At 38.3% G+C, this 23,680-nt stretch overlaps 2 protein-coding genes across 2 annotated transcripts in view; one reads left to right on the top strand and one right to left on the bottom strand.

Annotated features, from left to right (window-relative positions):
• drd2a (dopamine receptor D2a) overlaps nt 1-9,218 on the top strand; it is a 55,241-nt gene extending 46,023 nt beyond the window's left edge. The window contains exons 4-8 of the mRNA XM_084950632.1: nt 3,493-3,629; nt 5,083-5,291; nt 6,249-6,335; nt 6,557-6,944; nt 7,469-9,218. Coding sequence (XP_084806758.1) covers nt 3,493-3,629; nt 5,083-5,291; nt 6,249-6,335; nt 6,557-6,944; nt 7,469-7,665 — 1,018 coding nt within the window. The 3' untranslated portion in view covers nt 7,666-9,218. The remainder of the gene's footprint in view (nt 1-3,492; nt 3,630-5,082; nt 5,292-6,248; nt 6,336-6,556; nt 6,945-7,468) is intronic.
• Nucleotides 9,219-10,792: 1,574 nt separating this feature from the next.
• Nucleotides 10,793-17,103, bottom strand: LOC146373792 (uncharacterized). Its single transcript, XM_084949710.1, has 7 exons — nt 15,452-17,103; nt 14,618-15,207; nt 14,142-14,323; nt 13,634-13,775; nt 13,312-13,366; nt 13,000-13,153; nt 10,793-11,911 (listed from the first exon to the last, which is right to left on the bottom strand). Exons 1-7 carry the CDS (start codon nt 15,651-15,653, stop codon nt 11,764-11,766), a joined length of 1,473 nt encoding a protein of 490 aa, XP_084805836.1. The 5' UTR covers nt 15,654-17,103; the 3' UTR covers nt 10,793-11,763.
• Nucleotides 17,104-23,680: the final 6,577 nt, after the last annotated feature.

Raw genomic sequence — 23,680 nt, 5'->3', positions numbered from 1 at the left:
AATGTTCCACAGACCTGAGTCATATTTGAAGGTTTCTTTAGTAGAGGTGGCAACTACATTTACACAGCAGCTTAATAATGCCATTATTAAAGATATTCGATACATTAATAAAAAGTGCAATTTAAAAATAACAGTGAATAATATCACTTTAGATTAATTACAGTATCTCAATTAAAGTAGCTTACAAACATCTAAAAGTACACTGTAAAGCTTTGACTATCAGTATTAAAGCTATGTGATATAATTGTGTAAATCTGAATGCTAAATGATGTACTATAAGCAAGAAAGTTTCAATGAGTATAGGTTATTAAGCATTCATTTTACATAATTCTCTCATATATCCTAAATAAGTGTCAGTAGTAAAACAAAGTTTGAATTTTTATGTTACTCACATAAATTGTCCTCCTGTAAAGATGTAATGATGATCAAAATATCAAAGAGCCTCTCACATGCAAAAAGGGTGTAAAATTAAGATTTAGATGAAAGTATTAAATAAAACAAAAGGGTCAGTTTTGAATATTAAACTGAGCCAGAGGCATTCTTTTCCTCATAATTCAGATTAATGATTGCATATTACATAGTATGTGTTACAAACAGCATATGCATCAATATTATAACAACATGAAATATTGATATAATAAAGAATTAATACAGATTATTTTAACAAAGTCAAAATAGCTTAAACGTAGCACTTCAGTGTTATATTTTTCTAGCATCAGTTTTTAACTATCTGCTCAGATACAGTCTTTCTGAACGCCCATTACGTACACAGTAGTTTGATTCATTGTTTAAATATTGATCGGAACTGCTTAAAATCAATAGTCTCTGTTTAATTCAACATAACAGTGCAAGAACACTGCTTCTTGTCTTGTCAATAAACCTGGATTCTTTAAAAACTAAATTCTCTCATTTTGTTCTGTGATTTAAAAAAAACTGTTTAACGATAGTGCTGTGATTAAACTTTATGTAATTTTTTGAAACTTACACTTGAAGGCTGTTCATGGGAATATCAAGGATATATTTACCACATTTTCCATCCATCTATTCTCTTCTATCTTCATTTAATTTAATTTAATTCTTTCACGATTAATATAAAGATACGTTAAAGGAGCATATCCAGTGACACTGATTTATTTCTCCATTTTAAAGAAGTGATCTGCATCCACAGCAAAATTAAATGGGTTCTTCTTTTGCCAGTGTTGCGCCTTTCCACCTATGGTCCTATAATTACACTTGGTAGATATCGCATAGTCTTGCTGACTAGTAAACAAACACAATAATCTCATAACTCCACACGGGCTTTCACTTTAGTGTAGTAATAAATATTCACCCTGGTCACATTTTCAGCTCTTATTGAGGTGAGTGAATTAGAATACAGATGACTTGTATGTGGAGAAAATCTTATTAATCTGAACAATGTGATCGTATATCGTTGTTTTTGTATGTAAATGAATGTTTCAAGCACACTAGAGAGGAATCTCACCTGAATTTACATTTAGATATCAGTGATATGGCCTGTGCTTGTTTGCTGCATATTTGTGAATACCAGATATGTGAATCACTGTGACAGAATCAAGAATCACTTCACCTGGCTTTGGCACAGTTAAGGATCCACTCACATGATGGCGATTTATTTGCAAAGATTCATATAACAGTCATAGATAAATATGTTTCCAGCTCTAGGCAGCACAGTAATTTATACATCAAAGGATTGCTTCCTGCTGTGCTAACTTTGTTCTTATTCTCTAATGTGGAGCAAATTGGGGTGTGATGAAATTATGGGGTCTATTTCTGTGTGCAAATGTAAGTATTCACTCTTGTTAGAAGGATGACTAGATTAATTGCAATTGGAGTTGGGGCGCCCTCCAACAATGGCCAATCAATTTAACCACTCACTTCCTCTTTAGAAGCAGAAGACTAATGGGACTAAGACAAAACTGCTTATGTGTAGGAGGTAATACGTATGTACGCGTGGACTCCAATCTCCAATTATGCTCGCCAAAAAGCAGGCGGTTTTATGGCTGAAAACACTTCTCTGTAATAATGCTCTCAGTGAGTCATAATATGCAATAGAATAAATTAATTTAGCGTTATTTGAATGTGTTTATATACAGCACGTTGCTTCAATTACTGTGAGAAAAACTAATGTCTGTTTACATAAATGGTTTGCACAATTACCTAAAACTACAGCTCCCCAGAACAATCTTATTAATGTAATATGAAGCACATGACAAAAAAAAGGTTGGAAGAAAACATGCATCCATGTCTCCAGGTGTTTGAGCTGCTTTACCTTAGCGCAGGTGCTTATTTAGTGGCTACATATTTCGCTAGAGCTTGATAGTGTCTCACAAGTTTTCAGACTATTGACCTGATGCACACTGGTCCTATTTTTGTGTGTAAGCTTGAAATGACAGGTCTTTTGTACGCAGGCTGCGTGGGTTTCTGCGAGGCTGCCACTGGCACAAATAGCCAAAGGGCTTAATTAATACTAAGTGAGCTATTAATCAAAGGTGTGGTGATTATTACATGTTCACTGAGTGAGTCATATCGCCGTGCTCAATGTTCTGAAGCAATTGTGCTAACTACACTGATGAACGCCATCAACAGCTCAAAAATAGGGGGGGGAACACTTAAAACGGTTATTATTGTTTGAATGATTCATGTCAGGTATGCCAAAAAAAATAATACTAACAACTGTTATTGAACTGTCTGACGCTTATTACATTTCAACTTCTTTGCAACCACCTTCCTAACCTGTGCTTTCCACCAGCCACCAAAAAAATTGTAAGGTAACGTTACAAAAATCCCCTACGAGCAAGCCGTTGGCTTCTTGCTCATAGGAGGAAAAACTTTTACTGGAAGAAATCTCTGCCAATATCATCGTAGACATTAGATTGGTAGTCAGTAACCACTGATTTTCTGTCACAAAGACACTCAGTCATGCGCTCTTAAAGGCTTTCCTAAGCTGACTTTCTGAGTAAAACACTTCAAAACCAAAAAGAAAATCAATGAATGAGAAAGCTGGGCATTTTCTAGTGATTACTGCAAGCTCACTAATAAGGTTAACTAATGTATCAGGGTTAAATGATAAGGCCTTTCCTGCAAGAGACTGGGGTTAAAACAGCCTTCCTACTAGTATCTCATTTTATTGGAACTGCAGCTTACAGCACCTGTTTCCACAGGCCAGTCCATCTTGGAAAAGGATTTGATTAAAAATGACAGGCAGCATTTCTTGTTTCACCCTTTTCTGGCTTCATGCTCTCTGTTGTGCTTTGAGCTAAAAATTTCAACTGATGGAGAAAGAGAACTGGAAATAGAAGTGGTGTGATCACTTAATGAAAAAAAAATACAATAAAATGAAATTTTATTAAAAGCATATGTGTGTATATAAATATTTCAAAACTGCTTTACTCACTATGTACAACTATAAAAATGTGCCATGTTTTTCACCAATTATAACTATGACAACTATGTTTCCTTTACCCCTTACAGCTACACGGCAGTTGCAATGCCAATGCTGTACAATACCCGCTACAGTTCCAGGAGACGGGTCACTGTGATGATCTCTGTGGTTTGGGTACTGTCTTTCGCCATATCCTGTCCCCTGTTGTTTGGCCTAAATAACACAGGTAAGAGAGAGTACAATACACACATGATCTTCAGTCTGTGAATCAGAAATGCTTTTGTGATGGTGCAAGACAGAGTGATAGCAGAGGTAACAGACGTTTGCCATTGTACTTAAGCAGACCATCTGTGTCAGCACCCAGTTACAGCTACAATACTGCACTGTAAATTTTCTATGGAGCTATTTGTGCCGGTAAAGAACTCCTTCATACCCGTGTGTATCTACTTTTAGTGAGCCTTTGGCCTTTAGGTTGGTTTCTTCCAAGGAACAGGGGCTTAAAGGAGGATCACTAGTAAAGCAGTTTTGATTAAGTGCTTTTTACGAGGCGTCACCTTGTTGTTGACCAACTCCAGGGGCCTGTCAGTTTGAAGCTCCACTCATCCCTTTGAGTCCTCCATTTAATGCTGGTTCAGCTCAGACTCAAACCCTGAGAAATAAACGCTGACTGCAGATCGAGTCGGAATATTTGGTAGAAAGCATGAATGAAAAACAAAATAAGCAGCTCAGCTTATATTTAAATGCTAACACAGCTTTGTGTGCCTGTGTATGTAACTGTGAACAAGATCACTGCTAACCATCTAAATTGCAGTTGAATCTCTGGGTTCAGTGATTCAACACTTCAATAAAAGATGTCCCTAGCAATTTAGTAATTGACTTCTGTGAAGTTTAGCAGTTCAAAAGACATTTAAAAATGGAGAAAAGTGAAGCAACAGATAGCCAGACTTCTAGCCCAGAGTGTGAACTGAGCTTTAAAAATACTGGATCCTACATTTCTCTGATAGCAACTACTGAAGACTTCCTGCATCTGTCTTGAACCTTGTTAGTGGAAAGATAATTCTATGTATAAAATTGGTGAAGTCCTCCCTAAATAGACTACTTTCTCTAGCCTTCTAGCCACAGCCTTCAGCGTGACAGTTGGACAGGTTTAACTTGAAATGCTGCAATTTTCTTTATAATTTTTGGTTTTGGTTTGTCCAAAAAGCTGGAAATACAAGCCCAGAGAAGCATCGCCTCAGTTTCTAAACTAGTTTTTAGGGAATTTTAAAAATGAGGGCAATTCATCTAGTAAATTATTAAAATCTAAACTTAACAAACAACCCTTGCAGAGTCCAAAACTGGGGTGATATGATCTCTGCATTTGGCTCCACAGCTATAAGGCAGTCCACATGGGCAGTGAGAAGTGGGAGTACGGTTAATGTGAGTGGAGGTGAGGTAGAAAGAGTGCTGTGTAAATAACCTCAGAGTGAGGGGAATGTAGAAGTGGTGACATTTTTGGATCTACTTGCAATCGAAAAGCAATTATTGGTTCAAGCAAATCTAAGGTTCCAAATTCTGGTTTTACAGACTTTTAAAAGTGGAAGTCAAATAAGATTAAACACACACACATGCACAAAAGCAGCAAGTCTTGGGAGAAAGAGAACACGCAGTCTTAATTCACATTGTGCTTATCTCCACAGCTACTCGTGATGAGTCTCTCTGTGTGATCGCCAATCCAGCCTTTGTGGTGTACTCTTCCATTGTGTCCTTTTATGTACCCTTCATCATCACTCTGCTCGTTTATGTCCAAATTTATGTGGTCCTGAGGAAGCGCAGAAAACGCGTCAACACAAAACCAAAGCAGCGTGTCTCTCAGGCTGCTGACCCTGATATGGCCACCTCACTAAAGGTGAGCTGCTATAGCTGGCTCGTGTTTTTATGGCTTCATTTGCATATTTATTTTACCAAAGCTCCTTTATCTTTCTGTACTGTCTTAATATTTTAGAATAATACATTCAACTAAAAAACATCACAAAAGGCATCATTTGCTGTTTGATTTTGTTTGTTTCTTTAGAGAACTGCAATACATTTTTTCAGTCCAGCTATTCTTGTTGGTTTTACAAGCAGACATTGTATTACAGAGCAACACATTATTAAAATAAAAACACAGACTGCGATTGATTTTCTTTGAATACACAATGGATTAAGATAAGGGGTTGAATTGAGCAAGACTCTGCTAGAAAAGGCTTTTTAGCTGTTTTAGTTTTTACATGAAAATAAGATATTTAATATCAGGTTTAATCCAGGACACAAATTTGAATCTTAAATGACACATTTCCCTGTAAAATGTGTAATTTAAGAAAAAAATGTGACATGCAAAACTAATTGTCATGGCCCTCAAATGACCTTTTGCTTTTCTGGGTATTGATTTTCCTGTCATAGCACAACTTATTGATGTCTGTACAGAAAGTAAGCAACACTCTCGATCCAGTGCAGTACATTACTCATGTTTATGCATGGCTTCGTGCTGTGGTTTTGGTCAATATATGGCAGCATATTGACAGATAGCTATAATCTTTATGGGGTAACGGAGCATAATTTTTCACTTCTTATCTTAATTATCAAATTAAGGTTGGTGAAATTATTTCACACAACAATATATTACATGGTCACATTGATGGATTGGATTTTCAGCGGGTATAGAAGCTGCAGATCAGCGTGCTGCTAAACAGCCTTTCCGTGCTCAGTGTAGCCTCATTTGACCGTGTAGGAAGCGGGACCTGTTCCCCCATGCTTAGACGGCCCTTTTGTCAGTTGCTTTGACATTGTACTCTCTCCTTGCCTGACACAGCTGTTTTCATTTCAGGATAAGTGCACTCATCCAGAGGATGTGAGGCTGTGCACCATGATTGTTAAAACTAATGGGAGTTTTCCTGTCAACAAGAAGAAAGTGGTGTGTATACATTTTTGTTCTTTTGTTTTTATGCTTTCCCCTAAAAGTTTAATTGATGGAAAAAAAGGTTTTGCCTACAGAGATTTCAAAAGATGTCACTTTGAAGTTTTCCCCATCTGCTAGAATAAATGTAATTTTAAAATTCAAAGTTAAATAAAGAAAAGTTTTATACTCACTACCCCCTATCTGAATGAACCTTTACTAAATTTGTCTTCATTCAGATATTCATCAAAGATGTGGTCAATGAGGGAGAAGATCTGGAGCTGGATGAGCTGAATAACAGTGGAAGCAGTGTGAAGCAGAAGCAGCAGATACAAGGTGCTCTTGGAGACACTCCAGCCACGAGCCATCAGCTATTGATGCCCAACAAGGCCAGCGCTAGCCCCATCTCGACACCCCCCACGCCCCAAAAGGAGGGCCAGAAAGCAGAAAAGAATGGCGATCCTGCCAAGGAGACCTTAGGCGATCCGGCGCCCATCGTAGCCAAAGCCTTCCAGACACAGGCCTTACCTAATGGCAAGACTCAGACTTCTGTGAAAACCATGAGCAAGAGAAAGATCTCCCAGCAAAAGGAAAAGAAGGCTACCCAGATGTTAGCCATCGTCCTTGGTAAGTTAGTCCCCTTTTTATTAGTAATTTTTAAATTATTCATTTGATTTTAAAAGAAGTCATAAAAGTGAATACAAGCTCAATTAAAAGCTGTTTTATGTGATTCTGCACATCAAAGTTGAAGTGACACTGGAAAATTAAGCATTTCTAGAACCAAATGTTATCTTTGAACATGCAAAGGAGCGTGTGGCATTCACAGCACGAAACCACTGGGAAAGCTAACAAATCCGTTTTTGTTTTAATTTACCTCAAGTTATTTTTGCAATGTACATATCTTTTTTTCCCCACTGCTCTATCATAGGTATTTGGCTGTCTTTACATTTGTTTTTGTTTTCATTTCAATCAATTTTTTCAGTAGGACCTAAAAAAAGAGTTTGAAAAACAAGTCAGACAGTGATGCAACAAAAAGAAATTGTACTGATACTTTAGAATCCAACTCCTCAGTAGGGCCACCCATATTTGGGCTTTATTTCCTCATTCTCTGTGTCTTATTCTAATACCTAATTTTTTTTTTCTTTCCTCAGGTGTATTCATTATATGCTGGCTGCCGTTTTTCATCACACATATCTTGAACACCCACTGCACCAAATGCAAGGTTCCTGCTGAGATGTATAACGCTTTCACCTGGCTGGGCTATGTGAATAGTGCTGTAAATCCCATCATATACACCACCTTTAATGTTGAGTTCAGAAAGGCATTCATTAAGATCTTGCACTGCTGAGCTGCAACGTCATTTATCTGATCAGACTGAAGGAGAGGTGATGAATGAAAGCATATCCTGTGGCAAATACCTCATCCTCTTAAGGAAAATACACCACATGGGGAAACTGCGATCTGCTCATTTAAAGTTAGTTAAGTGACTGAGAAAAAACAAAAAAAACTGGCTTTGGCTTTGTCTTCTTGAAAGGCGTCTTGGATCTATATGTTAAATTTCGTGTGGAGTCCCGTTCTCCAAATCACTGAATGTAAAACAAGAAATGTCTGTAACGATGACCTGTTTTATGGAGAGAGGAAAAAAAATGACATTGTTCTCTGACATCATTGTGCTTGTCATGTAAGGAGCCATCTGTGTATACCACACACATGCAAACTGCTATTTATTGTATGTGTACTTTATGTTTTAATCATAGATGTTTTCTGCAAATCTTAAAGATATCGAGTCAGTGTTCATTGCAGTGTTAAAATTGAAAACAATTCACTGATTAGATTCACTGATTGTCTGAAAGACACGGTATAATTTACTTGCTGTATGATGCGGCCATGCCAATATCTGCATTTTAGCAATTTTATAAATAAATATCTATTATAATTACTAATGCTATTATTATTATTATTTGCTGTACATAGTTTTTCTTAATGCATTTATTGTGATTATATGACCGCAATAGAAATGTGATGCATGCTACACTGCTCCTCTACTTGAAATGCATGTTTAACAATAAATTGCAAAAGATCTCCAATAAATGAAGTTAAGATACCGTGTGAAGTGCCACATGAATATCACCGCTCACTGTGTGTATACGAATACACTCATAACTGACTGGTCATTATTCAAAAGCTTCTCTGTTATTCCTAGGACTGATCTGCAGTTTGAGTTGTTTACTGGAAGCAACACCAAGCTCTGCTGCAGAGGAGTTGTTCCATTAAAACTAATGACTAGTATGTGGACTTTGCAGCTTCCAGGTATAATCATGTGGATATGTGCAACCCAGCTCCTGAAGCCACTCCCTGGGGCCTTTGCTGAGCAAGAATGGGGTGAAACTGAAATAATAGCTACCGCAATACATCTATACAACTATTACAACTACAGTGTTTGGAGTTGGAGTGATGATCTCATTTTATATTTAGAGTATATACGCACACACAGAGCTACCGGACTGACTCGCTATGTGCCACTGTTTGAATAGCCTCAGTCCTAATGAACAGGTGGGAAAAGGGAGTTCATGTCTGAAGATGAGATCAAAATGAAGCGTAAACAACACTCCAGCTTATTCTTTAGTAATGAACACTGACTGAATTTACTTGTTATTACTGTGTGTTATTCTTTTCATTGTTGTTATTCATGTTTAGTTATTTAAAACGCAATTTTGAGATGGTTTGATGCCTCTGTGCATCTGCTACAGATCTCATTTTTGGATATTTCTTTTTCTTTAAAGGGCACGCTGTGTTACGAGTCATTGGGAAACTAGATATTTGTGGGCGCCATGGTTTGCCACTAAACCGTGGTATCTATGTGTGACAAACTGACAAGTGGAAATAAATATTTGAAATAAAGTTTTGTGTGCTGTGCATGGGTAAAAGAGTAAGAATACAGTGTCAATGGATGCATATCACCATGTCTGGGTCAAGAGGGGGATGACATAATTCCTTTGTTGTGGCTGTGAAATGCACTCTTTACTCTCATGAGTAGCTGACATCATTTATACTTTCGTTCAAGCTCAACATCAGTCTTCATGATGGCCAAAGATGGTTGAGCATTGCATCATTTCAGAAAAAAAAGAACAACAAAGGGATGAGCCAGAAACAATATATTAAAGTATTTCTACCGCTGTTAGCAATCCCCAAGTCTGACTAAGGCAACCGAATGAAAAATAGTTGCTGTTCAAGGTAATTCATCACTTGTGTTGAGTGCTGCAGTTGCAGTCTGAATACACAATGCTCTGGAAATGCAGCTTTCACCTTTTTTTGTTGTCATGTCATCTCAGAAGACTAAACCTTTCCTTCAAATATATCTGAGCAGCTACAGTGCGGAAAGCAGCGCTAGTAAAGGTGATTATTCATGCTTGATTTTATTCACAGTTGACATTTAACTGCAGATTGTGCTGACTGTACATCAATAAACTGGGAGTTAAAATGATACATATACACCATAAAGTATCTAAAATAATATCTTAAAGAAGAGCCAGGGAATTTAGTGTATCTTAGCCTTATCAAGGGAAACAGATGAGATTTATTACACCAGCAAAAACCAAAATTATGAAACTGAGTTGTATTTCTATAGGAGTTTGATTATTAAGACGACTGTTTCTTTCTTAGTAATTAAGATCTAAGAGCAAATAAGCATACTTCCAAAATGATAAAGGTCCCATATCATGAAATATAAAAACTGTAAAAATATGAAACCCCAGTTAAACATAACCATAATCATCGTCCCTCAATCGTCCCTCTCTTCTGAGGTGAGGTGAAAGTGATGGGGTGGGCATGTTGCTAACGCTACACTGCTTTTTCTAGCATGCAGGCAAAATGTACTGTTGTTGACTGCAACAGAAAACAAGAATTTTTACTGAGCCTTCATGAGAGTCCGTGTTTTGTCTTAAGTGACTAAAGCTGTCCATTAAAAACACCACTCCAATGACAAAAAACTTAATTTAACATGCAGCTTTGTTAGCTTGCTTTGATTGGTTGATTTATGGTTTTGTGTGATTTTTTTTTATGTTTCTATAACTTAACACCAAAGTCACCCAGCTGTGAAGTTGTATATGAGGCTATCATTGGCATTTTTATTGATCATATGCCCACACTGTTAAAAAAAATTCCGTTATAAAACGGAAAAAGTGCTGGTAATTAATTACCAGCACTTTTTCCGTTATTGTACGGGCACTTCCGTAAACCTTAAAACGGATATTTCTGTAGATTTACCCGAGTTTTTCTGTACCATTGACGGACATTTCCGTCAAACCTAAAATGGAAAATTCCGTATTTTCCATAAATTTCGGCGTTATTGCACAGACAATTCCGTAAACCCTATAACAGATATTTCCGTAGATTTACCTGACTTTTTCTTTACCATTTACGGACAGTTCCATCAAACCTAAAATGGAATATTCCGTATTATTTAAGTACTCAATCCATACCATTTACGGACACTTCAGTCATCCTAAAATGTTTAATTCTGTACCATTCTCTATACCGTTTACCATCAATAAAGCACAAATGTAGAATCACAGCAATTATTTATTTCCTTTAACAGCTGCCAGTGCTTTAAAGTGATTTCACTTTTTGTGGTGAATGATTTGCAATATTTACATTACAACCATTAAAACATTCAGAACATCACCTTCACATTCAGAGAAATTTTACATACATAAACCAGCTGTTCTCTCAAAGACGTACAGCCATGTCCTTTAACAGGGAGATGCCAAATCTAGCAACTTTTTAGCATCCACAGGCTGACAGGCATTAATAACAAATTGATTTGTTAAAGACAATGACAAAATAAGACAATAAAACTGCCAGCATTGCTGTTGCTGTCTCACCTGTCAGTGCAAAATGAGGAGCCCCCTCCAGGAGGATGCAGAAACCTACACCTCCAACTCCACATATCACACCGACAGGCAGAGCTCTGCAACCAGTGGCTGACCTTTCTACAAAAAACAAATAGAACATTAGAAGTATTACATTATACAACTTTTCTATAAAACATCAGTGCAGCAATAACAACCATGACCTTAGAAGGATGACTGTGCAACATGCCATAAAGAGATTTTTAAAACTCTTAAAACAACTTAAAACTAAAAAAAAATTAAAACTTACACCTCCAACTCCACAATGACAGGAAAAGCTTAACTGGAATGACAAATATCGCCCACCTTCCCTCCCCCTTAACATGGGGGATTTGAAACTGCAGCATGTGTGTTGTGGGCATCTAGTTAAAACATCTGAACTCACCTAATACTGTAAAAATCTGTATTTCTACTCCCAAGCCCCATGTTTTTGGATTTGCCTTTGTGTGTGTGTGTGTGTGTGTTTGTGTGTGTGTGTGTGTGTGTGTGTGTGTACATTCAGTCCAAAAAGGTATTTTCTGAGCTCTGAGAACAGCTCAAATGGCCCATTCAGATTCCTTCTGCTTGCATTCAAATTCCTTCAGCTGAGAAACCAGCTTGCACACCTGTGGAGGAATGAAGTGCCGTTTCTTCCCCTTCTTCTCTGCCTTGGAGCCTCGCTCAGGATTGACCCCAAAGAAAACTCTGAGGAAAAAAAAAAAAACAATAGTGATATGCAGACAAAGTTTGCACGTGTAGTGTGGCTTGACAGGAGTGGAGCAGTTCAATAAAATCCTACATTTGTTTTCTTCAATATGCCCCTATGTGTGAACCTCTCTATCATTCTAGTTGACCATCTGTCTAGAACCCAATGTTGTTGTGGTGCTGGTGCCAGTGGCTAAGCTTATCTCTTCCTTTGTCTTTTCAAGACACATGCATTCACACTGCGCATATACAGAAATGTTTGCAAGGGCGAGAAGTCTGCTTATCACCAACACATGACAGCATGCATCCTCAATGTGTATGCAGGGATATTATAAATGCACAGAACACAGAAGGGGATAGAAAACACAGTTGACATTGTCCTATCAAAAGGTGTAACAGCACATTTGAACACGGACTGTCCTGGGGGTTATTCAAACATGGAGTGGAGAAACTGTGACATTCAGTGCACGTTACACATCAGTACAAGTATTAACATTTGGGCATGAATCCACTATGTAGTATTTTTTAAATTAATATGTTTAGTCTTTCCTTCGGGGGGGGGGTCCCTGGAACAACATATTTTGAGTTTGGGGTCTGCAGCCAAATAAATTTCAGTTTGTGTGTCTTTGACATGAAAAGGTTTGACCACCACTGACATAACCTGGTCTCAGGTGCTAATGGTTTTAAAGAGATAGCTCAAACGAATTTTGTGTCAACAAACCATTCTGAGAAAAATATGTTTTTGCTCCATTTCCCAACTAGAATCATGTTATGTTTGTTTTGTTATTGATTGACTTAGGACACTATTTAAAGCAAAAAGCATGTTACCTGCCCTTTAAAAAGATATGACACATTTATTCCAACAATAGTCTTCAACAGGGAGCTACAAAATCTCCGAACAAATCCATATTCAGGGGGATCATAAGCCAATAACAGCTGATCTAAAAGCTCACAGCATGTGGCGACACATTTTGAGCTTGTACATCTCAGACAAACGGGTTTAGTGTAGATTGACAAAAAGCAGGTCAGGTGCAGAAAGGCACGGCAAAGTCACATTTACAAAGTATTTCCAAACAATGAGTGCTTACCTTTGCATGAATTCGAGAGTAAAAGCCATCTCCGGTGGGTATTGGACGTTGCAGACATAAAACATGGAGAAGACGTAGCTCAAGGCCACAATGGGAGAGGTGATGTGGTCATTGACAAGTAACCCATCAACAGCAATCTTGAATTGCTGGTCACCTTAAACACAGATAAAAACCATGTACCATTTACAAAAAAAAAAAATCCTATATTTTAAGGCAAGCAAAACATTTCTTTAATAAATATGACACAACAACAGCTTATAACAACAGCTAACAACAGCTTGCTGGGATACAAAAAAAGATTTAACTACAAACCTCTGATTAGGATGCATGGGGTCACTGGGAGTTCGACTTCAGGATCTGCAGAGATCTGTTTTGGTGACAGACATGATACCTGAATTAATGTTTCCAGTGCACACAAACCTGCTGGCAAATTGACTATCTGCTAGTGTCTTCATCAGACAGAGGTAGCCATTATGCACAAACATTAATGTAAATAGTTTATAGATAGAGAGTTTATAGAGAATATCAGCAGCACAATTAGGGGAATCTATACTTCCTACTGTGGTTGGTTACTTGGTTCACCACTGGATGCAAATAATAATCTTGCACACAGTTTAAAATCTACAACATCTACCTCTTTTTTGTGGAAGAGTTTATAAGAGTCTTCCTTGAAGTATTTTGAAATGCCACAGATGAGCTGTATTGGACCTTCGCCCGTCTTCATCCCTTTGGAGTCAAGGAAGTCATTGATCCCCTTTTCTTTTATTGGAAAGTTCCTGTTCAAGGTTCAAGGTGTTAATTTTGTACAAGTACATAAGACTAACACTCATTTTCGTTTGGAGCTATGGAGAGAATTTTGAAAAAAATAAAAATAAAAATGAATTATTTCATTTTCATTTGCAACCTGTTCTGTTTTGATCTCAAATGTCCTGCTTTTTTGGTTGTCACTTCCTGATTTTTGGTCTCAAATCTATTCCATTTGATTGTTCATCCAAGTTATTCTATTTGATTGGTTGCCAGTTTATCTTTTTTGGTCTCAACTCTCTTTTTGGTTGCAAATCTTTTTTTGATTGATTAATAAAGACAAAATTATCTCCATATGGAGCAGCACAGCACAATCATAATAATAACAATAACAACACACCTGTGCCAGCTTGTTTTGTACAGAGAAGCCAAGGAGTTTAGATGCATGATCAAACAGGTGAGGAACTTCAAACAGGAACGGCCACTCGTCCTTTACAACGGCAATAGTGGTATCATCATCGTTGAGGATTTCACGCTGAATGGGATATGTTTCAGTCATCAATTTTCGAACAGATGACTCCTAAAGATATGAGGCAGTTAGACAAACAGTCGAACAGTTAGTCAAACTAACCAATTAAAATAATAAAACAGGGTATCAATTTCAATTGACTATGGGCATAGTGATCTACAGACGATCTACAATTTCACAATGTGTCCTAAATTGTACTTGGACCCAGACCTTATCGCATTACTCCTGCTATATACTATTGCTGTGTGAATGGTTGTATGTCTAGATGGTGGACTGTAGGAACCGAATTGCCCTTCGAGGATTAATAAAGCTTTCTGTATCTGTAATGGATGATTGCAGACCCACCTGAAGATCCTGGGTTTGAAAGGCACGTTTCAACTCATCTCGTTTAGACAGCAGGTCTTCTCTACACACGGCCCCCTCAATGATTGGATCCCACGCCACACATCCATACAGATCTGAATTCCTGGGCCTTTTCTTTGTTGAATTTTCACCCCCTGCTTGCCTCTTCAGTGAGCTTTGTGGCCTCTTCATATTTTCAATTCTGTGTTCCAGCTGACGAAAGAGAGTTTCAGAACCATCTTTTGCAAAAGGTTTGTTTCCAAACGGCTCTGTCAGCTTGAAGGAGGCAGGATATTGTCCTACAATCATACTGGCGAGTTCCCTCAGCTTTTGTCTACCAGGTCTTCCTGGGTGTTTATGGAGGTAATCTTCAGCGACGATCCGAACCATCTCTCGTCTGTCTTTCCCCATTATGTACTTTTTTTCACGCAACTCATCCATGACTTTTGAGGGAAATTTGTGCCATGGTACAGAATATGTGTCTTGGGATGGGGAGTCGGCTGTCTCAGGTGGTGTTGAGGGCAGCTGAAACCTCTGTGGTTCAGGTGTTGATGAGGGGCCAGGCCGGGTGAACTGCGGTGGAGTTTGTGAATCTATGGATGACATGACAAACATCTCCATAAATTAAACACATCACAATTGTTGCAAATAAATTAATACATTGGTCCTCAATGTCCAGTTTGGGTCAACCAGGAATACAAATGGACCTAATTATGAAAACCAATTATAGAGTAATTATTGCCATGTACAGCTGATGGCAACTTTTTTTTTGCATTTTTGGAATAAACCTTTGTAGTTTCAGAAAACTTGCATTAAAACAGAGGGGCAAAAACTCACCTGCTTCCAATGCTTTGACAGCTCTGACGAATCTTTTGCACTGAATGAATAGCAGAGTGTCTTTAATGTCCTCCGGGTCCACAAGGCTCAGGTCATCTACAGAGAGAACTCCTAATTCCTCCAGTTTAGCCATGAGTGTATCCATCTGATCGCTACTGAGCGATGGCATTGCTTTCTTGACATAGTTTTTCACAAGTTCCATGTTGGTGTGTGTTTAAGAGGAATGAGCCACCGAGTACCTCTCTGGTAAGAATAAAGTGGATGATAATCATCAAGTTTGTTCAAATCATGGCAACTGAACAGGTCAGAAGCATTTTCATCAAGTTCATAGAGTCCAAGCTCAGGTATCCAGCTGGCAGTTTTCCCTCGAAGCAAAAGTAGGACAGTAGTTTCATTTTTTACAAAAATGCTTGCTATTTGTCCTAACTGCAGTAGTCCTTTTGCGTAGCTCAGTAAGACCAGCATTCCATTTGCATATGTAGTGCCTTTAACCTGCACACTCTCTGTGACAACTGAGTTACTTGAGTTCAAATCAAATTCTCCAACCACTGTCTTTATGTTCTGGTCATAGAGCTCTGGATAGAACCGTGTTGAGTCTGAGACATGAACCTGGGAACGAAACAAGGTACCACAAGACTGATAAGCCTGAAGCAACTGGTGCCGTTCAGCCAGAGACTTGGTTACATTTATGAAGTTCTTACTTGCCCTAATGCACCTTTTAAAATAAGAATGTTTTGATTCAAAGCGCATTGTCCAAGTATATATGAGTGGGCCAAATTGTAAAGTCAAGTGTGCATAGTGAAGCAGATAGTGGTGTTTTGGTCTAAGTTGAACTCTTGGAAACAGCTCTTGCCTCAATTCCACATACAGTTCAATCAGTCCCTTCATGAAAGCAATCTGCAACTCTGAGAGCCGAGGTGCACAGACAAATTCAACAAGCTCCCTCAGAAGTAGTACAAGTCCCCATACTTCATTATCAGCATCTTCAATTGTGTCATGCACCAAAACAGGCAAGAATTTTAAAAGCCACCTGTTTTGGGCTGCATGTCCTCCAAGCCTGGCTCCTGTAGTGGGAATAGTGTTTAGCTTGTCGCTGCTTTCACCAGGAAATGATTTGATTCTTTCATTAAGAACCTCATAACTGAACCACTTTTGTGTTCTGATTAAGAACTGCAAAAACAATGCCAAATCATAATCTACTACCCCCTCAAACAGATCATGAGCTAAACAAGCTGGTAAGCCTGGCTGACACACATGAAAGTTGGACAGTTTGTTGAAAACACTGTCACATTTAACACCGTGATGAGTGTGTACTTCATCGTTACTTTCCAGAAACCGCACAGTCTCATTATGATCAGCTGGATTTCTATGAGTGAAAACTGTGAGAGGGTTCGACTGAAATTCACTTTTTGTTGCCAAACAGTATCTGCAGAAATATTGAGCTGTGCTGAAATTTTCTGTAAAGCCACCAATCATGTGGGAGCCCAGATTATCGCCCATTATGCACGCAACAGTGCCTTTATATATTTTTCCATTGAAAGATATGCCCCTTTCCTCCAGCTCACACAAGTCTGACACTAGCTTATTGAAAATCTTATCCATTCCAAAGTATTTGCAATCTTTCTCTACACAGAGTAATGCCAACTGTATCTGATCAACAGTTGATCATTGGTGTGGATGAAAATTTCCAAGTGTGAAGTAGACAGCCAATACTTTATGCTTTGTCTTGGCAGATCCGAGTGGATTAGCCACCTCAAAAGCATCCTGAAAGAGCATTACCTTTAAACTGTCTGGGTCTGAGGAAAACATGGCATTGGATTTGATGGCCCACCCATCAGTGACATCACACAGTACATCATCTTCAGAATTTGAACTAGGACTGTGCTGATCTAAACCTTGCTGTTTCAGAATTACTTTGAGGGTTTCCAGTATTGGGATGTAATGATAGTGCCTCTTCTGGCCACTGCGATTGCGTCCAAGAAAGACTTCAACAGGTTCAACATAGTCATAGTGTGACTTGTAATATTTCAGCCTCTTGTGTTGCGTAGTTAAATGACCCTTTTCATGTAATGCCTTGTGCATAGGGCTCTGCTCGTATATACTATTCCCAAGAGATGTTACAGTCTCCTTTGGAACACCATACTGCCCCAGTTCACAGGCTAGTGCATCCACAGTATATTCCTGTTGAATATCACTTATAGTTCTCATTTCATTTGCTATTTCTGTTATTGTGGAGGCTGGAACCAAATATTTTGCCTGTAAACCCAAGTAAAACTGAGCAAGACTCTCTGTGAAGTTGTCTTTCACTTGATCACTGCAGAAATTATCACTTTGTTCTAGGTTCTTCAGGTTCTACATGTGATCCTTCACCTTGGAAAGACCGTTCTGTTAGTTCACATATATGAACTGGGGCTATCTTGGTAACATCCCACCCTTTATGGTATCTGGAAATATGCGTTAAAAAGGATGACTTTACATTGAATGTCTTAGAACATCCATCAAAGGGACATGTTACAGTCAAACCCTCATCTATGTGACCACTCAAATGACACTTTAAAGTTTTAAGATCATCATATTCACTGCTGCAAAAATTAAACAAGCACCTTAACTGTACAGACACATTATGGTTCCATGTTTGTGTGCTCCTTCTGTCTACATGAGCTCGTGACATATGCACAGCAAGGCTACTGTATGTGTTAAACTTCCTTCTGCAATCCCTATGGCCACATAAAAAAGATACATTATTATTATTTCTGTGTGTTCGGCAGTGTTTCAAGTAATCAGTCGAAGACCGAGCGTTAAAGCCACAAATGTTACAAGTCAACATTTTTAAGAGATTGAATTTGCCAATTGAAGGATAGCCAGAATCAGAACAGAATCAATATGAAAACAATAAATTTATATCAGCACAGTAAAGCACATTCACTTTTCAGGTACCTTCAAATAAGTAATCTGCGTTGGGCTGCATGGGCCACTCTCTTTGGGCTGCAATGTTTTCTGCAATGAAATCTGATTCTACTTAACTATCACCCCTTTTAATTATTACCATGTTCAGTTGCATGCTAACGTAACACAGCGAGCTATAACAATACACACATGTGGCTAATTTACACACACACACACACACACAAGCGCGCGCATCCAACTTATGGGCTAACGTTAACTTTAGTTGGGCAAACCACGCTTCAAAATAACGCAAAACCCACACATTCAAATGTTACCATGAAACACACACGGCTACCAACTGACTATCGAGACCAAATTTCATGTAAGAGGGAGGGAAAAAATGGTTTTTGACGTACTTACGAAGCGCAGGCGGCTGGCTAATGCTAACGCAGCTAGCAGCAAACGTCCACTCACATACACACCACTATCAACTGCCTATCGAGACCAATTTAATGTACGAGGGGGAACAAGGTGGCACTCCATTCTCATTCTCATTCCACACAACCAAACTGTTTCCAACTTTCCTTGTGACTTGCAGAAATTTAGGTAGGCACTGACCGCACTGAAAGTAATGGCGTCGGAATATTCTGGCTGGGGGAGAAAATTCTGCCTTGCGCAACAGCAAACTTTCCGTATTTCGCAAAACGGAGCGAATCCGTAGCAAATCCACGGTAAAGGGACCCCTAAATTTACGGATTTTTTTAACAGTGCACAGAACAAAGCTGTAAAGCAAATGTTTTGTCAAAAGTTGGTTAGAAACTGTGGAAACCTTTAAAATAAATGTAAATTTAAAACTTGTAAAAAAGGGCTTCTGGTGGTCGGCTTTGGTTTTTGCCTTCTGTGCTTCTCTGCAAACTAAACTGAGCTGGCACTCTATTAATTTTGTCTTTTGCAAAGATTAATGTTATTATATTTCATAACTGAAGTATTCACTCAGCAGTACTTACATTTTATTCATTAGTTTATCAAACCCTACAGTCACAACAGACAGAATTAAAACTGTGATTGCTGCTCAAGAGTTTGTTACATTTCGTTGTTTCTTTTACAAAAGAGCAGAATCAGTAAGGAGGCTGTCAGTTTCAGCAGCTGACTTGTGAAATAGTTGGTGACACAACTTAATGGACTTGTGCAAACTATAGGGACATGAATTTTACTTGTCCCTTGAGCAAAGCTGTTATAGAAGGGCTGTGACTTATGACATAGGCTCTCTCTGTGTGTGTGTGTGTGTGTGTGTGTGTGTGTGTGTGTGTGTGTGTGTGTGTGTGTTCCTGTCTAGTTATCTTTGTGAGGACCGAAATCTGCATTCTACTATACTTGTGAGAACCAACAGTCACTCTAGCAGGACACACAAACCGGTCCTCACAAATTTGAAGGCATTTAAAGGCATCTTTGAGGCTCAAAATGTGGTTTTAGTGTCAGGGTTACAGTTAGGTTATGGTCAGGTTTAGGTTAAGGGTTAGGGTTAGACATAAATTTTTAACAGTTAGGGTTAGGGTAAGGTGCTAGGGAATGCTTTATGTCAATGAAGGTCCTCACTAAGATTGCTGAAGGGGCTTGTGTGTGTGTGTGTGTGTGTGTGTGTGTGTGTGTGTGTGTGTGTGTGTGTGTGTGTGAGAGAGAGAGCCTCACAAAGAAGCTATGTAAGGCTCATGAGTCCCAGTCGACTGTGCATAAAGGTTTCTTCCTTTAAGTCTTCCATTGGTATTTGTTTATGGATTTTTCTGCCTTTAGCTTTTAGCTCATTCAGCCGAAGGACCATTAAGTTCATGCCGTCTGTTGAGACATCCATCTACAATTCACAAAACTACAGTAATCAAACATACACACACTAATCGCCCAATGGGTTTTCTCCCAAACATGTCTTCAAGGTCAAGATCTAAGCCATGTTTGTTTTCTTACTGCATTGAGGCAACTGTTGCCTGAAGGCACTTTATATTATAAGGTAAATGCCCTACAATAATAAAAAGAAAACAGAGAAAACCCCAACAATCATATATCCCTCTATAAGCAAGTGCTTTGGTGACAGTGGGAAGGAAAAACTCCCTTTTAACAGGAAGATACCTCAGCAGAACCAGGCTCAGGGAGGGGCGGCCATCTGCTGTGACTGGTTGTGGGTGAGCGATGAAGACAAGACAAAAGACATGACATGCTGTGGAAGAGAGCCAGAGATTTATTATGGTATTGTAAGTCATTGTGATTTAACCACCGCAAATTAATCCATTACTGATTACACAGCAAATAGCGAAGCACTTTTAAATGTTCAGTTTCTATGCCACATGTCAAAACACGATTTTGAATGTGATTAAAGTGGTGGGTGGGTTCTTTTGCATGTTCAAAGAAGCCAATTGAGTCTAATAATAGATTAAATGCCGTGTTGAGGATATCTACATGGATGTTAAAATTACACACAACTATTTTATCTAAGCTGAGCCCTAAATCAGGTAAAAAGTTTGAGAATTCAGACAGAAAAAGGCCCAGGTGGACGATAGATAACAACAAATAAAAATGTTTTTCTTTTAGTTTTCCAGCTAGGGTGGACAAGGCAAAGCATCAATTAGTGTAACTCAGGGGTCATTTAAACTAACACAATCATCCTACTGTAATAATTAATTTATTAACTAACAGGAACTTAGAGGAGAGAGACCTAATGTTTAACAATCCACATTTCACAGTTTTATTTGTTGTAGATATAATATTGTTCTTTCTTTGGAATTTTTTGTGTTTAAATTATTTCAGCTGATTTTGGTTTGTTTTTTGTCAGGGAGCAAACAGAGTCTCTAAGGGTTTGAGGGGGTAACAGGAGGAGAGAAGCTGCAGAGAGTGAGAGCTGCTCCATCCAAAGTGGGATGGATGCCATCTCTCTCCTAACAAGTACAGGTTTCGCCCAGAAGGTTACGTAGCTATCTATAAAGTCCACATAGTTTTTTGTTCCACCATCAACATCCACCTCTCGTTTCTGAATGCACAAAACTTATTTTATTTTTTTTATTTTTTCAAAATATATCAGAATCAACATCTTTTGTGTGATATTTTGTTTTGGAGACTAAGGATGGTCACTTTTGCTTACACTGAGAGCCACTTTGAAGGCCCCTTGTGAGTTCTTTCGGAAGAAATACAACAGAAATATCCCACATCTCTTCATGAAACAGCTCTTAGGGAATTGCCTCTGAAAAATAGGGGTGTCATGATCAGTGTGTAGGAGTGGAGGAGCCGAATGCAGAGCACTGCAGGCGGAATTCAACACGAAAGGGTTTTATTGTGGCTGATCAAAGTTACAAACAAAACACAAAAATCCAAACAAAGCCATAATCTAAAGAACAAGGACATACCAGGAGATACAGAGGAAGGAGAGCAGCATAGCTCAGCTATTAATAAGAACTTCAGCAATCACAGATATGTACATAATATATTTAATATGCCATGGTATTGAGAAAAAACTGACAAGTTTTAGCCTGTGGCTTTTGAAAGCCATCTGTTAAGCTACTGAGAGTACCATGACAAAGGAAAAAGGGAGGCTGTGCAAAAAAAGATAAGCCAGAAAACTGGCTATCTGAATAAAAGAGGAACTAAACTACAACAGAAGAAAACACCTGAATGAAGTCACTCTGAGGGAGAACACAGTGAGATAAGAGAAAGGAAGGAATTATTAGGAAAACTCCAAATGAAAATACAAAGAACTTGCAACTGTTACAAAAGAGTATATCATATAAAATTCCATGAAATTCCAAAATTTCAAACACTAGAATAATAAAAACCAAAGTCAAATACTGTATAATTCCCTGAAAATGGTAAACTCTGATGCAGATACAGATGAACTGCATATAAAAATGCTTGTCACTTTAAATTCATCAAAAAACTGTAATCTGTTTTGGTAGCAAGCTAAAATATTAAAATAATGTCACTGTCTAATCATATATGGGACTAACCATAAACCGTTTGAACGTCTACATTGGAGCTGTGGTGTATATTTATGTAGTCAGAATGAATTTGCTACAAAACTGCCATACATATCTGACATTCATTTATTGAGGCTGCAATGCAAGATAAACATAACGTAATTCACAGTGACAGACTCAGGAATGAGAAAGCCAAACAGCCACAATTATAGGTATCTTAAATGGGAATTCCTCACAATGCAATCTTTTTGTATTCATTCATTTTTTTTGTCATTTTATGAACAACCATGGTTTTGATCCCACCTTTTTTATTGTTGCTACAGGGGACCGCCATGTCTCTGATTAAATTTCTGATTATATCAGGAGGAAAATGTTGGAATGCTGGACAGCCCGTCCCCAGTGTCATTCCTTATGCACCGCCTTAGGGCTCCAGTTCAAGGATTACTGATATGCTGAAGCACCATTGTACCCAGTGTTCCCCAACACAGGCATATACAATAGGAAAGATAAAGCGATACAGCCTCTCGAGTTCTGTCCAGTCCTCTCTGTATTATATTTCACATGTAATGTGACCAAGCAGTGATTTACATTTGGCTCTAAAGGTGGTTGGATATATGCTTTCACACAATATGTCTTTGATATTGCAGTACAATATCAAATATCATATCAGCAATAAACTAAATAACACTGGCAGTCAGCTATTCATGCAATGCAATGCTGTACCATAGAGTCTCTGAGGAGAGTTTTTGTTGTGTCTGTTCCCCCACCCTCTTCTTTCTTCAATCTCTAGTGTATGTTTTCCCTCATCACCTCTGTACAGTTTCTATCTTTGCAGAAATAATTGACAGGCGTGTCCAAAAATAGCCCCAGGGGTTGGAGAAGTAGGATTCAGACAGCACTGTTGTTGTGTAGGCAATAAGGAACCTAAGGTAATGACTGGATAATGATAGCGTTCCTATATAGCTGAAATCTTCTCATGCCTATGAAATGAGTCCTATCGAGTGCCTATGCTGGCCCATTAACAATTAGAAAAATGTATTATCTGCTAAGACCCCAAAAGGCCCTAAAGACCATACGCTTACTAAGAACATGTGGTGCAAAATGATAATACCTTCAGAGAAAGTTAAATACTTACAAATACCTGGACTAATTTCCCAGCTCTGTTTCTGATAGAGATTAAATGTAAACATGTAAAATTTAATATGGCACACCGAGATAGTTTCTTGTGTATGGCTGTGTTCTAGCCTAATCCTAAAGCAAGCATTACCATAGTGGATGCACAGAGACTGAGCAGATTGGAGGGAAACTGCCAAGAATGTATTTAATGATCAGTGGTGGAATGAGGAAGTACAGAAAAGTATTCAAAGGAAGAGGCTAGCAAATTTAA

The sequence above is a fragment of the Perissodus microlepis genome, chromosome 14 (genome assembly GCF_051167445.1).
Source record: "Perissodus microlepis isolate ML-2025 ecotype Zambia chromosome 14, ASM5116744v1, whole genome shotgun sequence".
Taxonomy (NCBI): Eukaryota; Metazoa; Chordata; class Actinopteri; order Cichliformes; family Cichlidae; genus Perissodus; species Perissodus microlepis.
This window is presented reverse-complemented; position numbering and strand designations above follow the sequence as displayed.